The sequence below is a fragment of the Lagenorhynchus albirostris genome, chromosome 12 (genome assembly GCF_949774975.1).
Source record: "Lagenorhynchus albirostris chromosome 12, mLagAlb1.1, whole genome shotgun sequence".
In the NCBI taxonomy this organism is placed as follows: domain Eukaryota; kingdom Metazoa; phylum Chordata; class Mammalia; order Artiodactyla; family Delphinidae; genus Lagenorhynchus; species Lagenorhynchus albirostris.
Genome location: NC_083106.1, coordinates 74,834,601 through 74,852,880, shown reverse-complemented (window position 1 = coordinate 74,852,880; position 18,280 = coordinate 74,834,601). Strand labels below are relative to the sequence as shown.

The 18,280-nt window shown below is 37.8% G+C and overlaps 1 protein-coding gene across 3 annotated transcripts in view; it reads left to right on the top strand.

Moving 5' to 3' along the window:
- IRAK1BP1 (interleukin 1 receptor associated kinase 1 binding protein 1) overlaps nucleotides 1-17,015 on the top strand; it is a 50,184-nt gene extending 33,169 nt beyond the window's left edge. Inside the window, exons 3-5 of one of the 3 annotated variants that reach the window (XM_060168424.1) lie at nucleotides 1,932-2,062; nucleotides 2,170-2,330; nucleotides 3,684-4,166. In XM_060168424.1, coding sequence (XP_060024407.1) covers nucleotides 1,932-2,062; nucleotides 2,170-2,330; nucleotides 3,684-3,787 — 396 coding nt within the window. In that variant the 3' untranslated portion in view covers nucleotides 3,788-4,166. Of the gene's footprint in view, nucleotides 1-1,931; nucleotides 2,063-2,169; nucleotides 2,639-3,683; nucleotides 4,167-15,440 lie in introns of those variants that run through there. The other 2 variants (XM_060168423.1, XM_060168425.1) reach the window with 2 other exon arrangements.
- The last annotated feature ends 1,265 nt before the right edge of the window (nucleotides 17,016-18,280 follow it).

The following is an 18,280-nucleotide window of genomic DNA, read 5'->3' as shown; positions in this document are numbered from 1 at the left end:
CCGTGTACCGCAAAAAAAAAAAAAAAAATCAAAGGGGTGCATAAAGATATACCATGCTAACAATAACCAAAAGAAAGTTGTAGTGGCTATGATAATATCAGACAGAGTAGATTTCAAAGCAAAGAGTATTACCCAGATAAAGATGATTTTATAATGATAAATGGGTCAATCAAGAATATAACAGTCTTAAACACTTATACATTTAATAATTAAAGCTTCAAAATACTTAAGGCAAAAATGATAGAACTGAAATATTTGAAATTTAAATAACATACTTCTCAATAACCCATGGGTCAAAGGAGAAGTTAAAAGAGAAACTAAAAAGTGCATACATTTAAGGGAGAATTTATGCCAATTCTGTACAAACTTTTCCAGAAAATGAAGAAGCTGGAATACTTTCCAACTCATTATTTGGAACCAGAAGATAACAAAACCGGTGGGGGTGGGGGGAGGGCGGGGGGACATTACAAGCAAAGAAAACTACAGACCAGTGTCCATCATAAACTTATGTGCAGAAATTATAAACAAAACTTTAGCAAATCAAATCCAGTGATATATAAAAGGATAATATATAATGACCAAGTATGGTTCATCCCTGGAATGAAAGGTGGTTTCAACATTCAAAAACTGGTCAATCTAGTTTATCATATTAACAAGAAAGAAACATATGATCTCAGTAGATGAAGAAAAACATTTAACAAAGTCCAACATCCATTCCTAATAAAAATTCTCAGCAAACTAGAAATAGTAGGAAACTTCCTCAAAATGATGAAGGGAACCTATGAAAAATCTACAGTTACCATCATATTTATTGATGAAACACTGATTGCTTTGTGCCTAAGATCGGGAACAAGACAAACGTATCTACTCTCACAACTTCTATCCAACATTGTACTTGAAGTTCTAGCCAGTGCAGTGAGGCATGAAAAAGAAATAAAAGGCATCCATACTGGAAAGTAAGAAGTAAAACTGTCTTTATTCATGGACAGCATGACCATCAATGTAGAAAATCTGAAGGAATCTACAAAAAAACTATTAGAACTAATAAACATCAAAAATATAAAATACCTAGGGATAAATCTGATCTTTTAACTGTGTATGCTGAAAACTACAAAATATTGCTAAGAGAAATTAAAGAAGACCTAAATAAATGAAGAAACATACCTTGTTCCTGATTTGGAAGACTCAGTATCATTAAGGTATCAGGTCTTCCTTAATCTATATTTAGAGTCATTGCAATCCCACTCAAAATCCCAGTCAGCTTTAAAAAAAAAAAATGAAATTGACAAACTGATTATAAAAGACATTATTCACTTAGTATTGAAACCAGATAGAACATCAGTCTTCCCTGGATAACATTTATGATTAAAGGCAACTGTTCTTCAGTGTATAAGATGACTCAGGAGGTTACCTCATCCCTCTCTTTCTCTTTGCTGCTTCCACATATTTAAAGGCAGAGGACATAGTGAAATAGATGAACTTCTGCATATAGATCGGAAAATAACTTTTGGAAGAAGAAACATACCTCAAATGACAGCAGTGAAGTATGAAGCAATTACCGCTAATCAGGAAGCTAACTAATGGCATAGATGACTAAAGAATCATGAAACATTTATCAGGGTTAGAATTTAGCTGAATAATAAAGTTGAAGAGGAAACCCTCCAGTTCTCTTTCATAAAAAGTCTCTGACTGATTTAAAATGAAGTTTTAAATGTTCAAGTCAACATTAGATAAATTACAAAATTCATAAGCAAAAATAAATTTAATAACAAAATTTAGTTATAAGTACCAAGTAGGTCTTTCATATCTGTTACATACTATAAAATGACCTCATTGTAACCTGGCTTTACTTTTTTTAACTCACATGTAGAGAAAGATTTGAAATAATGCATCAGACATGAAAATAATTTCAATTGTCATTTCATTTACAGGTCTGCATTACATTTACTGAATTCGGAAAAATGCAAAATATTTGTAACTTTCTTGTTGAAAAGCTAGATAGCTCTGTTGTCATCAGCCAACCCCAGTTCTATCATACTCCAGGTTCTATTGAGAATCTTCGGTAAGTTAAGCACATCTTTAAATTAATTATCAACCAATTAAACAAAACTATTCAGTGCTGCGGTTTGTTGACTGTCGTATTAATAATCTCTGCATTTAATTCCTAAGACGGCAAGCCTGTGTCGTTGCTGTAGAAAATGCATGGCGCAAAGCTCAAGAAGTCTGTAATCTTGTTGGCCAAACTCTAGGAAAACCTTTATTAATCAAAGAAGAAGAAATGAAAGAATGGGAAGGCCAAATAGATGATCACCAGTCATCCAGACTCTCAGGTTCGTTAACTGTACAACAAAAAATCAAAAGTGCAACAATACATGCTGCTTCCAAAGTATTTGTAACTTTTGAAGTAAAGGGGAGAGAGAAGAAAAAAAAACATATCTGAAATTTTGACCAAAATATATTGTGTTTGTATCTTTTTGTCTATTTTTATACTTTTTATAATGTTTGCTTTTGTCCTGAATATATGTATATTGTGTAGTATATAAGGTGTTTCTCCCTCAAGCCTGTCAATCCTTGAATATAGTTCCACAGAATACTTATGTTTACTTTCTGTTTTTGAAAACTTACTATGGGAAATACTGTTTGGGAATAAATGTGTTATATGTGCACACTTGCATAGTGACAGTTCATATAAGTGTATGTGTAAATAATTTTATATTCCTACTACAGGACAAAATATTGACAGTTATTAACATGATTGTTAACATTCATAGAAAGAATGATGAGCAATACATAACTCTTGATAAAAGGGTAATGAGATATACTAAGAAAATATTTTGATGACAGAAATAAAAGATAATATATTGACCAGACTCTCTTCACTAGGGCTCCTTTGATTATACCAGCACTCTCCAGTACAAATATATATAATGCAATCCATATATGTAATTTAAAATTTCCTAGTAGTTACATTTTTTAAAAAGTGAAAAACAGTTGAAGCTAATTTTAATATTTTATTTAACCCAGTATATCCAAAATATTATCATTTCAGCATGTAATTATTCTTAAAATAATTAATGGATATTGTATATTCTTTTTTATACTAAGTTTTCAAAATCCAGTGTGTATTTTATATTACAGCACATCTCAATTCAGATGCTAAATTTTCATCAGAAATACTTGATCTGTATTTAAGTTTCTTAAAATATAGGTGGAAAAAATAGATTCACACACCCAGTTGTTCCAGACATTCTTGAAAGATCTAGTAACTAGATCACGTGTCAGTTTTTAAATTAAAAATGTTTTTTTAATTTAAAATTCAGTTCCTTAGTTGCACTAGCCACATTTCAAGGACTCGAAAGCCATAAGTAGGTAATGGCTACTGTGTTGGACAGTGCAGGGCCATACACTGAGAAAATACTGATCCTTAAGGCTATCTGAGCAAGTACATATCATTGCTATTGCATTATACACCATCTGCAGGTGTGTCTACATAAGCCAAGTCTGTTCTGCAGCACAGGCTTTCCATTCCCTGCCATACAGCTAAGCCCTAGGGTTTTTCCTTTGGTAGAGCTTGACACTCATATACCAATGTTTCTTTCCTATAACGTATTCCAGTATGTAGTTTTCATCCCCACCCACTTTCTTAAGTGGCACTAAAACCGCTTAATCCATCTCTTCTGTAGTATCCTTGGTGGGAAGGAGTGTGGAAGCTAAGAAGAAAAATTTTAGAATCCAACACCGCTATTTTAAAATCCTGATTTTACTACTAGAATGTAAGCTCCTTTAGAATGGAGATCTTGTCTTTCTCATTCACAGCTGCATTCTCAGTCTTAGCATAGTGACAGGGCCAACACAGAGTAGGCTCTCAAATATCTGCTGAGCAATGTACTGGTTATAGAAACTTGGCAAGGCACTTTAATTTCTTTAAGCTTCTCTTTCCTCACCAATGAAATGAGGCTAATAATACCTACCCTGCAGTGTTGCTATAAGGATTAAAGTTGATAACTGTAAGACCACAAGGATAATGCCTAGCACATAGCAGTTACTTGGTAAATGGTAGCCACTATACCAGCTGCATTCTTTGATTATTGTCAACCCAAATAAAAGTTGGCTTTTCCAAATCTATCATTAAGATGAATTTTTAAATAGTCATATTAAAAATAAACTTATCAGAAAACCAGTTTAAGGTATGTTGAAGTTTTATTTCCAAAAAGAGTTAAATAAATTATATTTTAGCTTTTATTTATCTAGTTGGGTAGAAAAGTACTATTGAGTCTGTACATCAAGAAAAAAATTGTTCATACTCAATAAAATTTAACCACGGGGGCTGGTTTTTCTTAGCCATGGCTTCATTGTATCTTTGGTCCCATCATATTTGGTAAAGAAGGTTTTCAACTTAGCAATAAATACCTAAAAACAAATTTTAAGTTAGCAAACACTTTTTAGAATTTATAGGCATTTTTAAAGATGTTGCCTCAAAAAAAACCTATAAAATGGACAGTCCTACAATTCTGTAGAGCATCTAAGAGAAGTAATCCTTCAAAGATTGGACTGGTTTATGTATGACATCCTGTGTACTTTAAGACTAAGGGTATCAAATTTAGTTGTCAGTTAATGGCAAGTTAATTTCTGACACATGGCAGATACTGGAGTATCACAATGAATTACTTAGGGGACCTGTGCCACAAAGCCTGCTAGAATAAACCTATCCCGAACTTAATCCTTAATCCTGACAATTTCTTTCTTCTGAACCCCTTTTTAAAGAAAATCTTTCAAGAAAGAAAAAATTGTAATTGCTGTTTTCTGAAAGAAAATTTCTTTCTAATTAGGATATTTGAAACAAACCCACTATGTTCCAAGCTCCTTTTTAGAAGGAAATACTATTAAAATAAGGTTTCTGAATATTACTGATAAAATTTAGGATTCCATTCAGCTACATGCTAAAGATTACATTTTTTGTAGTATTTACCTTACTTATATCAGTATTCTTATTTGACAGTTAATTTGAGTTCAATGCAAATAAGACCTGGAAAAATATTTTTTAACTTATGATTCTGTGCCTCATATTCCATAAATATTGTTATGACCTCCTTGGAAATGTAGGTTTAGGAGATGCAAATTCTGTCAGACTTGTTTATGAGAATTTGATAATGAGGAATCCTTCTCACTGGCCTACAAACAATAAAAACATGAATTATGAGGTCAAAAGTGGGAGTTAACATATTATCTACATTACAGAATTATGTGGAAGACAAATGTATTATGATTCATTCCAGAAAAAAACTATATAAATCGGTTTAATCAAAATAAAAAACATTTATTATTTTATTCGTATTATATTTGCAGCCAAATAGTTTCTAATAGCCATAAAATCTCCTGTGGCCTAAATCACTTTAACATGTTCAGTTATGTTAAAAGACTAGAATTAACAGTGGCTTATCCAAGTCAAACACTTCTCAGGGTGAGGTAATAGATACTTTTCAAGAGGAATTATTTGTACTATTTTATTAAAAAGAATAACATCCTTTTATAACCTGTTTAGCAGGGGGATATACTCTGGAGCTCTGGCTTCAGTGTCCCAACCAAAAGCACTCCCAAACAGCCATGCCACTTATGGACGCTCACCAGTCCCACCTCAGAGTGAGCAAATGCTGGCTTTGGACTTCAGATGTAAGTTGGTACTGTCGTAACAGTGAAAAAACAAAACAGCTAATGAAAAACATATTATTTGCTACACAGAGTTTGATTTATCAGGGTTTCATATGCTTGATACAATTAGTAAGGCAAATAAGTGAACCAAAAACGAAAATCAGTTTCCACACTAAGAGATTAAAAGCCTAGGTGGCAGGAGAAAGTACTAATCTAAATGATCCTGAAACAAGGCAGTAATCCCTGAATTTAAAGAAAATCCTCCAAATATCACGTTGCCATCTGGTGGCAGTGGGGGGGTGTGCGTGTGTGTCCATTTTTTTAAATATAGAGATTCTGTCATCCTCTCTGCTCCTTCCCTTCTACAAACGATTTTGCACAAAAGACCCAAAAACAGGTAAATAGTTCCAATACTTCAAACAGAAAAATCTACACTAATCACATTCATTACATCCTAATTTTTCATCAGTTTCTATACAAGACTATGAACTCCTCAAGGGTAGGGCTATGTCTTAAACATTTCTTTTCCTAGTACCTGGCTAATAAAAGGCTAAGAGGAGGAAAAGCTGGTTGTCAGTGATTCTGCTTTATTCCCAAATCAGAAGGATAGCATTTATAGCGGAGTACCTCAATGTTGGTACACATAGACGTCGGGAAGGGAAATGCAGGGCACTGATTCCAGAGTCAAGTACAAATATGGTTTTCTATAACAGGCTTTGAAAATTAATGGTAATGGAAACATTCAATTTAAACATCTATTTATTAAAAGTTTTAACTGAATTTATTAGATGCAGTTTTATAGTGGTTACAGTCAGAATTTCAAAAGCAACTTTCCCTGAGAGTGTGCTATGGGCTGTTTTTTTGTTTTCTGTTGTTGTTTGGCTCTAGTTCACTGTTTTTATTTACATAACCACCTTTCTCCCAGACAAGCAACATTAGCAAAAACTTAAGGCAAAGATGCCTCGTTGGTGACCATCCTGTTCAATTTTCTTCCACGGAGGGTCTTCTCAGTGGCCATTTACCCCATGGAGTTCATGCTGTGTTTGCATATTTTCTACTGGATCAGCTCTAAGTGAGGACCTTTGCCCTACCCTCCTGTCACCACTGAGAGTGATTATACTTGTGCCACACATTGCTCACCAACGGGCCATGACAAACTCTCAGGGAAAGTTGCTTTCTTTGAAATTCTGACTGCAACCGCTATAAAACTGCATCTAATAAATTCAGTTAACTTACAACTTCTAATAAACAGATGCTTAAATTGGATGTTTCCATTAATTTTACTTTCAAAACCTATTTTAGAAGGTTATATTTGTACTTGATAGCAATAATTAATTTTTATCTCATACAAAAACAGTTTTTATGCTTTTTCTTTTTACCAAATCAGCCATGTTTATTGTAGTGGGACAGGGAGGGTGGGAGGGAGGGAGACGCAGGAGGGAAGAGATATGGGAACATGTGTGTATGTATAACTGATTCACTTCGTTATAAAGCAGAAACTAACACACCATTGTAAAGCAATTATACTCCAATAAAGATGTTTAAAAAAAAAAAAGAGTGAGTGTAATGATTCAGATAAATCAAGTCTAGCCCAAGTAAGTAAATAGCATCAAAAGAAAATTTTTCTTAGTTTAGGCTAAACTAATGATGAAAGGTCTAAAGTATTACATTCTATATTGGAGTAGGAGGTGAGGTATAATTAACTTAAAGTTGAATGTCAATCAAATACAATACAAAATTATTTTAATATAGCAAATGTTCCACTAGCTCAATACCTGCAAGGAAAGCACAGATTTCTTCTTCATTGTACCTATTCCTAAAATGATAAAGATGCAGTGATATAGACTGTTGTGTTCTGCAAAGAATCCATTATGAATATGCAGCTGAAACCTTTGAAAATTTTGCAAACCACAGAGATCGGCATATATTTGAGGAATGACTATATTTGTTTCATTCTGTAGGAATGTTGAGAATTCATAGCATCCCCAAATGTTACTACTCTTAAACGTTACATTCATTTAAAGTATTCAGGGACTTCCTTGGTGGTCCAGTGGCTAACACTCCACACTCCCAATGCAGGGGGCCTGGGTTCTATCCCTGGCCAGGGAACTAGATCCCATATGCCACAACTAAGAGTTCTCATGCTGCAACTAAAGATTCCGCATGCTGCAACTAAAGATCCTGCATGTGCAACTAAAAAGATCATGCATGCTGCAACTAAAAGATCTCGCATGCTGCAATGAGGATCCCGCACGCGGCAACGAAGATCCCTCATGCTGCAACTAAGACCCAGTGCACCCAAATAAATAAATAAATAAAACTTATTTTAGTAAATAAATAAAATATTCAGCTGTTCGTTTGGATAAGAAACAGAGAATTGATGATCTCACTAACATTAAATCCAACACTTTAGACATGTTTATCTAAATGATTAGACATTTCACTGTCCAATATTAACTAATGGTTTTTCATATTATTTGGTGACAACTCTGGAAACATAACCCTGCAATAACCACACGACTGAATAAGTATGAGAACACCTGCAGCTCTGAGACTTGGAGAGATTCTAGCCCTCACTCCACCACCGCAGCCCTGATGGCAAGAAGAGCAGAAACCCCAGCAGTGTCTATAGAGCCACCCAACTACTGCTTCTCTGTGTGTTCAGAAAGGGAATATGGGGGTTGAGAGAATAATGAACTTCTTGGAAGATAGCAGGCATGATAGAGGCTGTCACATCACTCCCAGAAGTATATGTGGAGGCAGTTCCTTCAATGCTTAGTTTGCAGTTTGCAGCCTGCTACCTGCCAGAGCTTATTATGACGGGAAAGAAACATGTAAAGTCTGAATACAAAGAATTTTTTAAAATCATGATCAGGAATGTGTGTAGTTGTAATGCTACACTTGCAAGCAACATCATTTAAGAAGAAGGGACAAAAGCTAAAATTAAAATGCTTGAAATTAATAAAACATAAAAGAAATCAAAGTTTTGTTTAGGTTTTTATCTATAAAAAAAAAAAAAGAATTCTGAATACTCTTCTCCCCTCCCTACCCTGTCTCACATACAAACTGCTATTTCTCATGAATGCTTTCTCTCCAGTCATATATGGTCAAGATAAACAGCCCAAAATCTTGCACATAAGTGCCCTTAACAGAGTCTGCGTATCGCAAATAAAGCCTGACATCTTTTCATTTTTGCTACTGAGAAGACGAATTATCATGGATGGTGAGGTTTTCATGACTTATTTGGGGAAAAGTGGATTCTGTGTTAAAAAAACTTTTATCAAGTCTTAATAACAGTTATATTAGGGTACCTTTTGCTACCTGCATCATAATTCTTTTTTCATACCCTGTCCAAAATATATCCCCTTTCCAGCCAAGCCTAAAATAATCCAGGACAAATGTTCGAATAAATGTCAAGTTACAATTATTTCTTACAGTTTTTCTTACTCTTTTTCATTAAAAAAAAATCAGTATTGAATCAGCATGAAAATGTCAAAAATAAATGACTTTTATGTTCAAGGTTTGAAATGAACTTTGGATAATCTTCTTACACCTGTAGAATCCCTTAAACCATTCTGTTTGCTAGATGTCTGTGGTCAGTTATATCCCTATGCCAATTACTATTTTTAGAACACTTCTTATTCTCAAGTGGCCTTGATGCATTTAAATTCATGGTTTTACACTGTTATCTGAAAAATCTTATAAACATTTGTATATATAGATGTAGATACATAGATATATAAATTATCAAAATAAAAGGGACTACTCCTTTGCCACTTCCCTATTACTACTAACAGTATAGTTTTTTAAAAAATGAGGGGCTTCCCTGGTGGTGCAGTGGTTAAGAATCCACCTGCCAATGCAGGGGACACGGGTTCGAGCCCTGGTCCGGGAAGATCCCACATGCCGCAGAGCAAGTGAGCCCGTGTGCCCATAACTACTGAGCCTGCACTCTAGCGCCCATGAGCCACAACTACTGAGCCCAAGTCCCACAACTACTGAAGGCTGCATGCCTAGAGCCCATGCTCTGCAACAACAGAATCCACCCAATGAGAAGCCCACGCACCGCAATGAAGAGTAGCCCCCGCTCGCTGCAACTAGAGAAAGCCCGTGCACGGCAACAGAGACCCAACACAGCCAAAAATAAAAGTAAATAAAATAAATAAATTTATTTTAAAAATGAATCTGCCTCCTCTTTTTAAATAGGAAGTAATTATCCCTACTCTTAGCTCCCCGGCCTTTAAAATATTTATTCAGGAATAACATGGAATTAATAAGTTTTACATAGATTACTGGAAGCCTGGTGAATCTTCTAGATGGTCAGAAAAGACCATTCCTAACTTCCTTTATTTTATACACGGCATCTTAGTTCAAAATATATTTTGGAAAGAGTATGTGCAAATCAGGAGTCAGATTAGGCAAACTTTGAAAGCAGATTTATAAATGCTCCCACCTTGTCTTTAACAACCAGCGCTTCATGTGAGCCATCCATGCCTTCATTCTCTGGGATGACCATCTAAAACCATTCCAACAGTCAGAAAGCCTTAAAAAGAAAGAAAATGCTTTTAAAACAACAAAGGGCATCATGCATATTAATATATAGCAAATGACATTTCTTGTTACCCAAGTCTAGCTATCACGTCTGAGAGAGGAACTTGTCTTTTATCCAACCATGTTGAGTTTATCTGTATAAAAGTTAGAGAAAATAGACCTCTTCCATGAAACGAGAGTATTAAGATACATAAAACACACACACACACACACACACACACACAGTCCATATCATGCCCAGTAAGTTTTCTGTTGTGTGAGAAATCAAGTGTCAGAACTATAGGTTATTTTATCTTAAGAATGTAATTTTTTAATCAGAAAAGTATAATCTAGCTACATAGTCTTTTTCCGCATTTTTATTACAGTTTTATTATTCATTAGAGCCAATTTCTCTTTTCCACAAAGGATCTTTTTCTCATTTTGTACATGTTTAAAAGGAATATACATCAGACAAAATTTATTGTTTAGAAAAAAACTTTTATGAGCACACTATTTTTAAAAAGTGTAATATACCTTATGGGGCAATCAGTCACCTCTGGAATACTGTGGGGCTTTTCACCCTGTAGGGTCAAAATTGAGCTAATAGTAAAAAGGAATTCTAAAGTCTTATATACCAATATTCAGCATTGATATGTGATTTTATAATATTATTTTACTACAGTTCTTTGATGTCCCAAGAGTTCACAAAACTGCAAAAAAAAAAAAAAAAGAAAGAAAGCAAAAGAAATCTCAGGGTAAAATCTAGATTTGGCGAGGCCAGAAAACTGACTGCAATCCCCACCTCAGCCTTCACTGATGTGACATACAGGGTCTGTCTGAAATAGGGAGAGTAACTCAGTAATTTCTTTCCCCCAAAAGGTAAGGAGAGTATACACCAATAAAAAGCTGAGAGTGCGACATGTATGCTGCAATAAACTACCCTCGAGTATGTGGAATGCTAAATATTCTTTTTTTACTGAATAATCTGGTTTCTTTCCCAACTATATAGGGAAATATGTGAAAGAAAGTGGGCAAAGAACAGACTAAGATCGTGTTTCCATTACCCTCATAGTCTTGCTTCATTTTCCTTGAGATAAAGCTAACAAGTAAATACTTTTCAGAAGTTACACTTTGTCATCCAAGGTAACCACCTGACTTTATTTTTCTCCAAAATTGTTTTGAGCCCCCATTTGCCCATCCGTGCTCAAGCTAGTTTTCAAAAAAGATTTTAAGAAGAGTTCCTGTTTGTTCTTAAAGCTAATTGCAATTTTCAAGTATTCTTATCAACCAAATGTTATTGAAAAGTACCGTGCTAATCTCAATAAGTAGAGGTAGTGTTATAATTTATTAAGCCACCCTCCCAATCCCCCCCTCCAAGAAAAAGATAAGGAGGGAAGATTTAATTACGGAGCTTCCACTACAAAAGGAGAATGCGTACTGATCTTTATTCATTTTTGGTTTTTTTTCATATTTACAGAAGGATGACTATATCATTGTGTTAAGGGATTTCTATTCTTGGACTTGACTTTCCAACACTTTTGTGCACATGTTGTTTAATATCTTTTATTTGCCAAAAGACACTACATTGAGTAACCCATTTTCTGCTCCCACAATCCCAAAATATTATCTTAAATGATGTGTAAAGTTCTCCCCTGAAGGACGGTAGCTATTTTTTTTAAGGATGAAAGAAAATACAAGAGTTACAGTACAGTACAACCCTCTGATTCCTTGAAGACTCTAAGCAGGACCCTTGGCATACCTGAGTCAGTAGAGTTTCTAGTGGCGTTCAGCCTACAGAACCATCAGTACACCATCTTCAGGAATCTCCACAGTGAGAAGTCTGCCAGGATGCTTCTCTATGTAGTATATCAGGCAAAAAGAAAACTATGTTCATTCACCTTCACTGTGCAAACTCCTTTAGCAAGATTTACATATGAAACACTAGATGTTTTTTAATTACCACCTCTGAACTCAATAACTTACTACTTTTTATTTTGGGGTATTGGATTGAAAGCTAACTAGAAGCATTACCAGGTCATTAGGTTTCTTCCCAGCTACAACTACTCTTCTTAAAATGAATGATAAATAGCATAATTTATTTCCCCTAATTTCAAGCACCCGACTTTCCACAATACTTGGGTTGATTTAACAGGTTTCTTACATTTGTGAGCCCAGATAAAAGCTCACTTGATAAACTTGGTAAAAGTAGCTTAAAGAGAAATCTTAGACTGCAAGAAAAGCTTCCTTCAGTAGGAAAAGAATATCCTTTCCTAAGGGTAAATTGAAATTCCTAAGACCAATTTAATCCACAGTTAAAACAATAAAAGGTTAGAAGTCGGCACTGAGAATGTTTCTTTTGTATATGTGTAGAACACACACAGAAAAAAAATATTGAGATAGCCTAATTTGGACTTTTTTGCTGAATTGGGCTATTCTCAGTCTGAGTTAGTTAGCACTTGTTGATCAGTGTAGTGCAGGTGCCTACATTACCACTGCAGTGTGTACATCTACCAGAAGAACTTCTGGATTTAGACACGTCGTGGGGCAGAAACAGTGTGCACTAAATTTTTAAGCCGCCATCTGCTGACTCTTCACCGACAGAGGTCTGACTGGTTTTTCTTCCTTTCAATTTCTTTCCCAGCATCAGGTTTGTTTCCTGATTTACCTGCACTCCAGAGCTGGACCATAGAGGTCAACTCTGGGTCCGCTTTCTACCTAAACCCAAACTTCTTCTACAGCATCTCTGATGAGTGGTCAGCCAGTCTTTGGTATTAGAGCATTGGTAGAAAATTAGAAAGAAGGATAGCATGAAGGCCAGTTTGGGGACGAGAGAGAAAGTATGAAATGGGAAGAGGGAAAAGTATATATTGAAGAGGAGGAAAACTACTGACTTAAGAAGGGAAAGCAGTCAAGTAACACTGGCTGAGGGGTTGCACATCCCTGCAATGTAAAGATTCTAACCTAGCTTCTCGCAGCAAATCCACTGTGTGTGTGTGTGTGTGTGTTTTGTTTTTGTTTTTATTTACTTGGCTGCATCGGGTCTTAGTTGTGACGCTCAGGCTATAAATCGCGCGGGCTTAGTTGCCCCTGGGCATACGGGATCGTAGGTCCCCGACCAGAGGTTGAACCCGCGTCCCCTCCATTGGAAGACGGGTTCTTAACCACTGGACCACCAGGGAAGTCACACATGTGTATGTTTTTCAAGTACATCAAGGATGCCGCTGAATGAGGTTTGTCTCTGTATGCTCTCTTCCACTTTCTGATTCCAAGCCAAAATGCTGGGCTTTTAAAGGCATACAAAATGCCGAGGAATTCCACAACTCTAAGTCCAGACATCACTGGTGAGTCCATTTCACCCTCTAGGAAAAGGTCCTTAAAAAGCTAATAATTTACTTCAGTAACGGCAGAAAGTGGTCCAGAGGCTGAGATGAAGTCCAGATGGAGGGGAACTTAGGAATTACTTAAGATATATTAACCAATTATTTGGAGCTTATTTGGATCCTGATTCAAACAAACTAAACAAAACTAGAGCGGGAGACATTTGGAAATTTAAATACTGACCAGATGTTTGATGTTATTTCTATGTGTTTGCTCTTTTTCATAATATGGTTGTTTGAAATGGCATCTTTCCATTACTGCATGCTGTTTCCAGTAACAACACAAGAGAAGAGAACGAAAAGAATGTGAAGGCTTGGGTGGGTCACAAAGGATGGACATGCAGAGTCTGAAAGGCAGGCTGAAAAGCCAGGTGCCCAAACCTTGACATTTATCCAAGTGCTACTAAGGATGGGCCTGAGGAGTTTCTCGGGAGAGGGGTTGCTAGACCATAATGCGAGAAACTGGAGTTGCTAGTTAGGAGGCAGGGCAGGATCTGTGAGAGGGAATGAGGGCATGCTTGGGGGTGGGGGGCTTTCTCATCAGGTCACAAGAGGAATGAGAAGAGGATACTGCTTTCTCTCTGCATACAAAAGTGACAGATCAATTAAAATGATCTTCACTTATTCGTTGAGATAGGTTTGTTAAACCAACTTAACTTCATTATCTTAATCGCTAGCTGCTGCAGATGAGTGCATGTGAAGGAATATAAAAGATTTTCATTAAAAAGTGTTGAAAACTTCTAAGGTAAAATGGTGTGTTGAGTCAGAACACAGAATCTTTTGAGATAAATAAAAATAAAAGAATTACATTATGAATTTTAAAAAGTGACAGATTATCAAGAATATATTGAAAGGCAACTGTGTGCCTACCACACTCCTGGGCATTATGGAACATTCTAGAGAAATACAAATCCCGGAATTTAGCTCATGAATCAGCATCAGAACATAATCGCCTGAGTAAACTATTCACGTAGTTAGTTTGGTGACAACATTTGACAGAAAAAAAAAAATCCACTTCTGGTAAAGTCAATAGTTACTGTTTGAAGAATCATAAATATACAGGGGTAGACAGGTTGTGTAACATCTCCAAGATACCTAAAGAAAGTGAAGAATGGGTGATAGCAAAGGAGGAAACATGACATCAAACAAAAGAGAGAGAAAGATGCAGACGACAAAGGACAAACCAAACCAAAACTAACCTCGACAAACACTTGCCCTCCCCCAGGTCCTTCTTCCTCGACCCCAAAACACCTAAAGTGACGCAAGGCGAAGGAGAAGGAGCCGCCCTCGCCCTGGTTCCGCCTCAATCCGGTTACCGTCCAGCAGTCCCGGAGCGGAGGCCCAGGCCCCGCCCGCGCTTCGTCCCCGGCGTCCCCGCGCTGCGACGCGGGCTCTCCATCCACACGGAGCGGCGCGGGCCTGTCCCCCGGGGAAGCCGGGATCCCGGCCGGCGCGCCGGGAGAGCCCCTCCCGGGCTGGGATCAGCCCCCGGGGCGACGCGCTCCGTCCCCGCGGTCGGCTCCCCGGGCGGGCGCTCTGTGGGCAGGGCTGCTGGGGGCGCGCTGCGCTGGGACCCCGCGCTCCACCCGGTCGTTCGCGCTCCCAGGCGCCGCGCCAGCGCGACCTCGGCCTGCAGGCCTCCGGCGTTTCAGACTCACCGGCCCTCGGCGGGATCTGCCGTAGTCCACCCAGAGCCCCCGTCTCGTGCTGAGACCCCCAGCCCTAGGCCGTGCCATTTCCCTGCTTTGCCCACTGTTCGCGCAAAAGGTCAGGATGGCCTTCGTGTCCTCCGCATCCTTCACCGTCCTAACGCCGGCAAGGGCCGTGGTTTTTACCTCTTTTGCGCCCTTTCTTCTCAGGCCTTTTACTCCGTTTCTATTGCAGCTGCCTGATCCCAGGCCACCGTCCCTTCTGATCACCCTCCTCCGGTCTCAAATCACCGCAAAGCCACGCCAGGATGCAGTGACCCAAAGTAAACGCGACTCTGATCGCCTTCTTCCCAGCTTAAAACCTTTCGGTGGCTCCTGGTGGCCAGCAGCACTAAAGGCCAGCCCCCTTGCGTGGTTTCAAGGCCCCTCAAGATCTGACCCCTGTGCTCTCCGCAATCTCACCCCTCCTCCTCGCACGCTCCAGAAGAATTCCAGACTCCTTCTCTGCGATGTTCCCCACCCCCAATGCCTACCAGGCTTATCTGGCTAATTTACCACCTTTGTGTTAAAAAGTCGCCTCTAACATCACATCCTCCAGGACTGCCATCCCAGCCAGCAGGGTGAGACGACCCTCAGAGCACCTGCATGTTTCTCTCCATTGTAGCAAACATCGCTACTCCAGTGACGTAGTTACCGGTTTTCCCCACCCCACTCCCAGCAGTTCATCACCTGCTACTTTGTACCAGGCACGGGGCTAAGCAGGTGTTATGAATTATTTAACACTTACAACCACCCTATGAAAGAGCTTCTGTTATTCCCATCATACACATGCAGCATAAGAGCTTAAGAAATGTGTCTCATCTCGCATGGCCAGGATGCAGGGGGCTCAGGCGTCCATATTTTTTAAACTTACACTCCCGGTGATTCCCGTATGCAGCCATGATTGAGAATCACTGTGTGGCTTGTGAGGTCTTTTAGGACAAGGGGGCCATCCATGCTTCTGGACCTAGCACAGTGACTGAGACGCAGTAGGTGTTTGTGGAATGAATGGAGGTTTTATTTGATCCTCTACACCAGTCTAGAAGGCAGGGCCATTCAGAAATCGTAACTGCCTTGTTTTTAGATGTGCAAAGAGATCCAGAAAGTCGAGTGACTTTACAGTTCATAAATGGCAGTGCATGTTCCAGACTAGGAACATCTGACTCCCCTGGGCTCTTTTCACCATCGTAGCTTTTTCTGGGACAGCCTCCCAAAGAAAGATTTCCTTTTGATTCTTCCTGGAAAACTTTGGTGATAAGAGATTCATTTTCACCTCTGATCGGATTTAGAGCATCTGTAGTGCCAGAGTACAAAGGGACAGGATAGGTTCTGCTGCCAGAAAGAAAGACGAGTAGCAACCTGAGCAACGTCGTTCTTTGATGTTTATCCTTAAAAGGAATTGCTTCAGTTACTGGAGTTATCTCGAGATCATTCCAGGTCATCTGGAATATTATTCCAGGTGGTTCTGCTAAGCCTCTAGGTTGAAGGATTTTTAAGTGAAAGAGTAACATCAGAATTGGATTTACTGAACACACACACACACGCACACACACGCACACGCACACCACCAGCAACAGTGCAGGGGATGGGTTGTCAAGGGACAAAAGCAAACACAGGAAATGATGTCCATAGCAGGGTTGTTAATAACAACAAAAGGCTGGAAACAACCACCATGTCTAATGGCAAACAGAATGGTTCAATTTTGATGTTCACACAATAAATATTATACATAAGTGGAAATGAGTGAGTTATACCTTGTGTAAAACATGAGTAAATCTTGGAAGTATTACAGAATTACAGTCGTATGAAGAAACAGCCAAAGAACGTAGGAAGAAAGCAGCCACCAAAAATGTAGGAATAAAAGATATTAGAGAGCATTCAGGCTCCTTATTTGTTAAACAAAAATGTGATATCCATGTATACACTTGCATACAATATATGCAATGTATTTCACAGATATTTGGATGTTTATAACTCACAATGCCGCTACAAGCACATGTATATGCATGCTATATAAGCACATTATACAACTGGTATACAATGGACTGTGAAACATGATTGATGGCACAAATGTTATTACTATGGAGGTGATTGCATCTTTAAAATAGAGTTTAGCAGTATGGAGCTTCCTCAAAAAATTAAAAACAGAACTACCACGTGTTCCAGAAATCCCACTTCTGGGTATATATCCAAAGGAAATGAAATTATTATCTCAAAGAGATATCTGCACCCCCCCATGTTAATTGCAGTATTATTCACAATAGCCAAGATATGGAAACAGCGTAAGTGCCCATCAACGGATGGATAAAGCAAATATGGTACCTATATACCAGGGGCTATTATTCAGCCACCAAAAAGAAGGAAATCCTGCCATTTGTGACAACATGGATGAAACTGGCGGACATTATGCTAAGTGAAATAAGACAGAGGAAGAAAGATAAATACTGTATGATCTCACTTATTACATGTGGAATCTAAAAACGTCAAACTCAGACAGTCGAGTGGTGGTTTCCAGGAGCTGGGGAGGAGGTGGGAATGGGGAGAGGTTGGTCAAAGGGTACAAACTTTCATTTATGAGATGAATAAGTTCTGGGGACCTCACATACAGCATGGTGGTTCTACTTAATAATATTGTGTTGTATACTTGAAATTTGCTAAGAGAGTAGATCTTTACTGTTCTCACCACACCAAAAACAAAGAAAGAAAAAGATAACTATGTGAGGTGATGGATGTATGAGCAAATTTGTGGTAATCATTTCACAGTGTGTATATCAAACTATCATGTTGTACACCTTAAATATATATAATTTTTATTTGTTAATTATACTTTAATAAGTCTGGGGAAAATAAAAGAATTTAAAATAAAAAGTAAAATAGAGTTTAAAGATAAAATAGATCAAAAAGTGATGAGAATGACTTAGTTAAATGAAATGGCCCCTTCTTTTTTCTAGCAACATTTCAATGATTTCTGTCAAACGAGTAAAAAAATAGCATTTCTTAGATTTGGGGGGAAAAAAACTGACATTAGGTAAAATA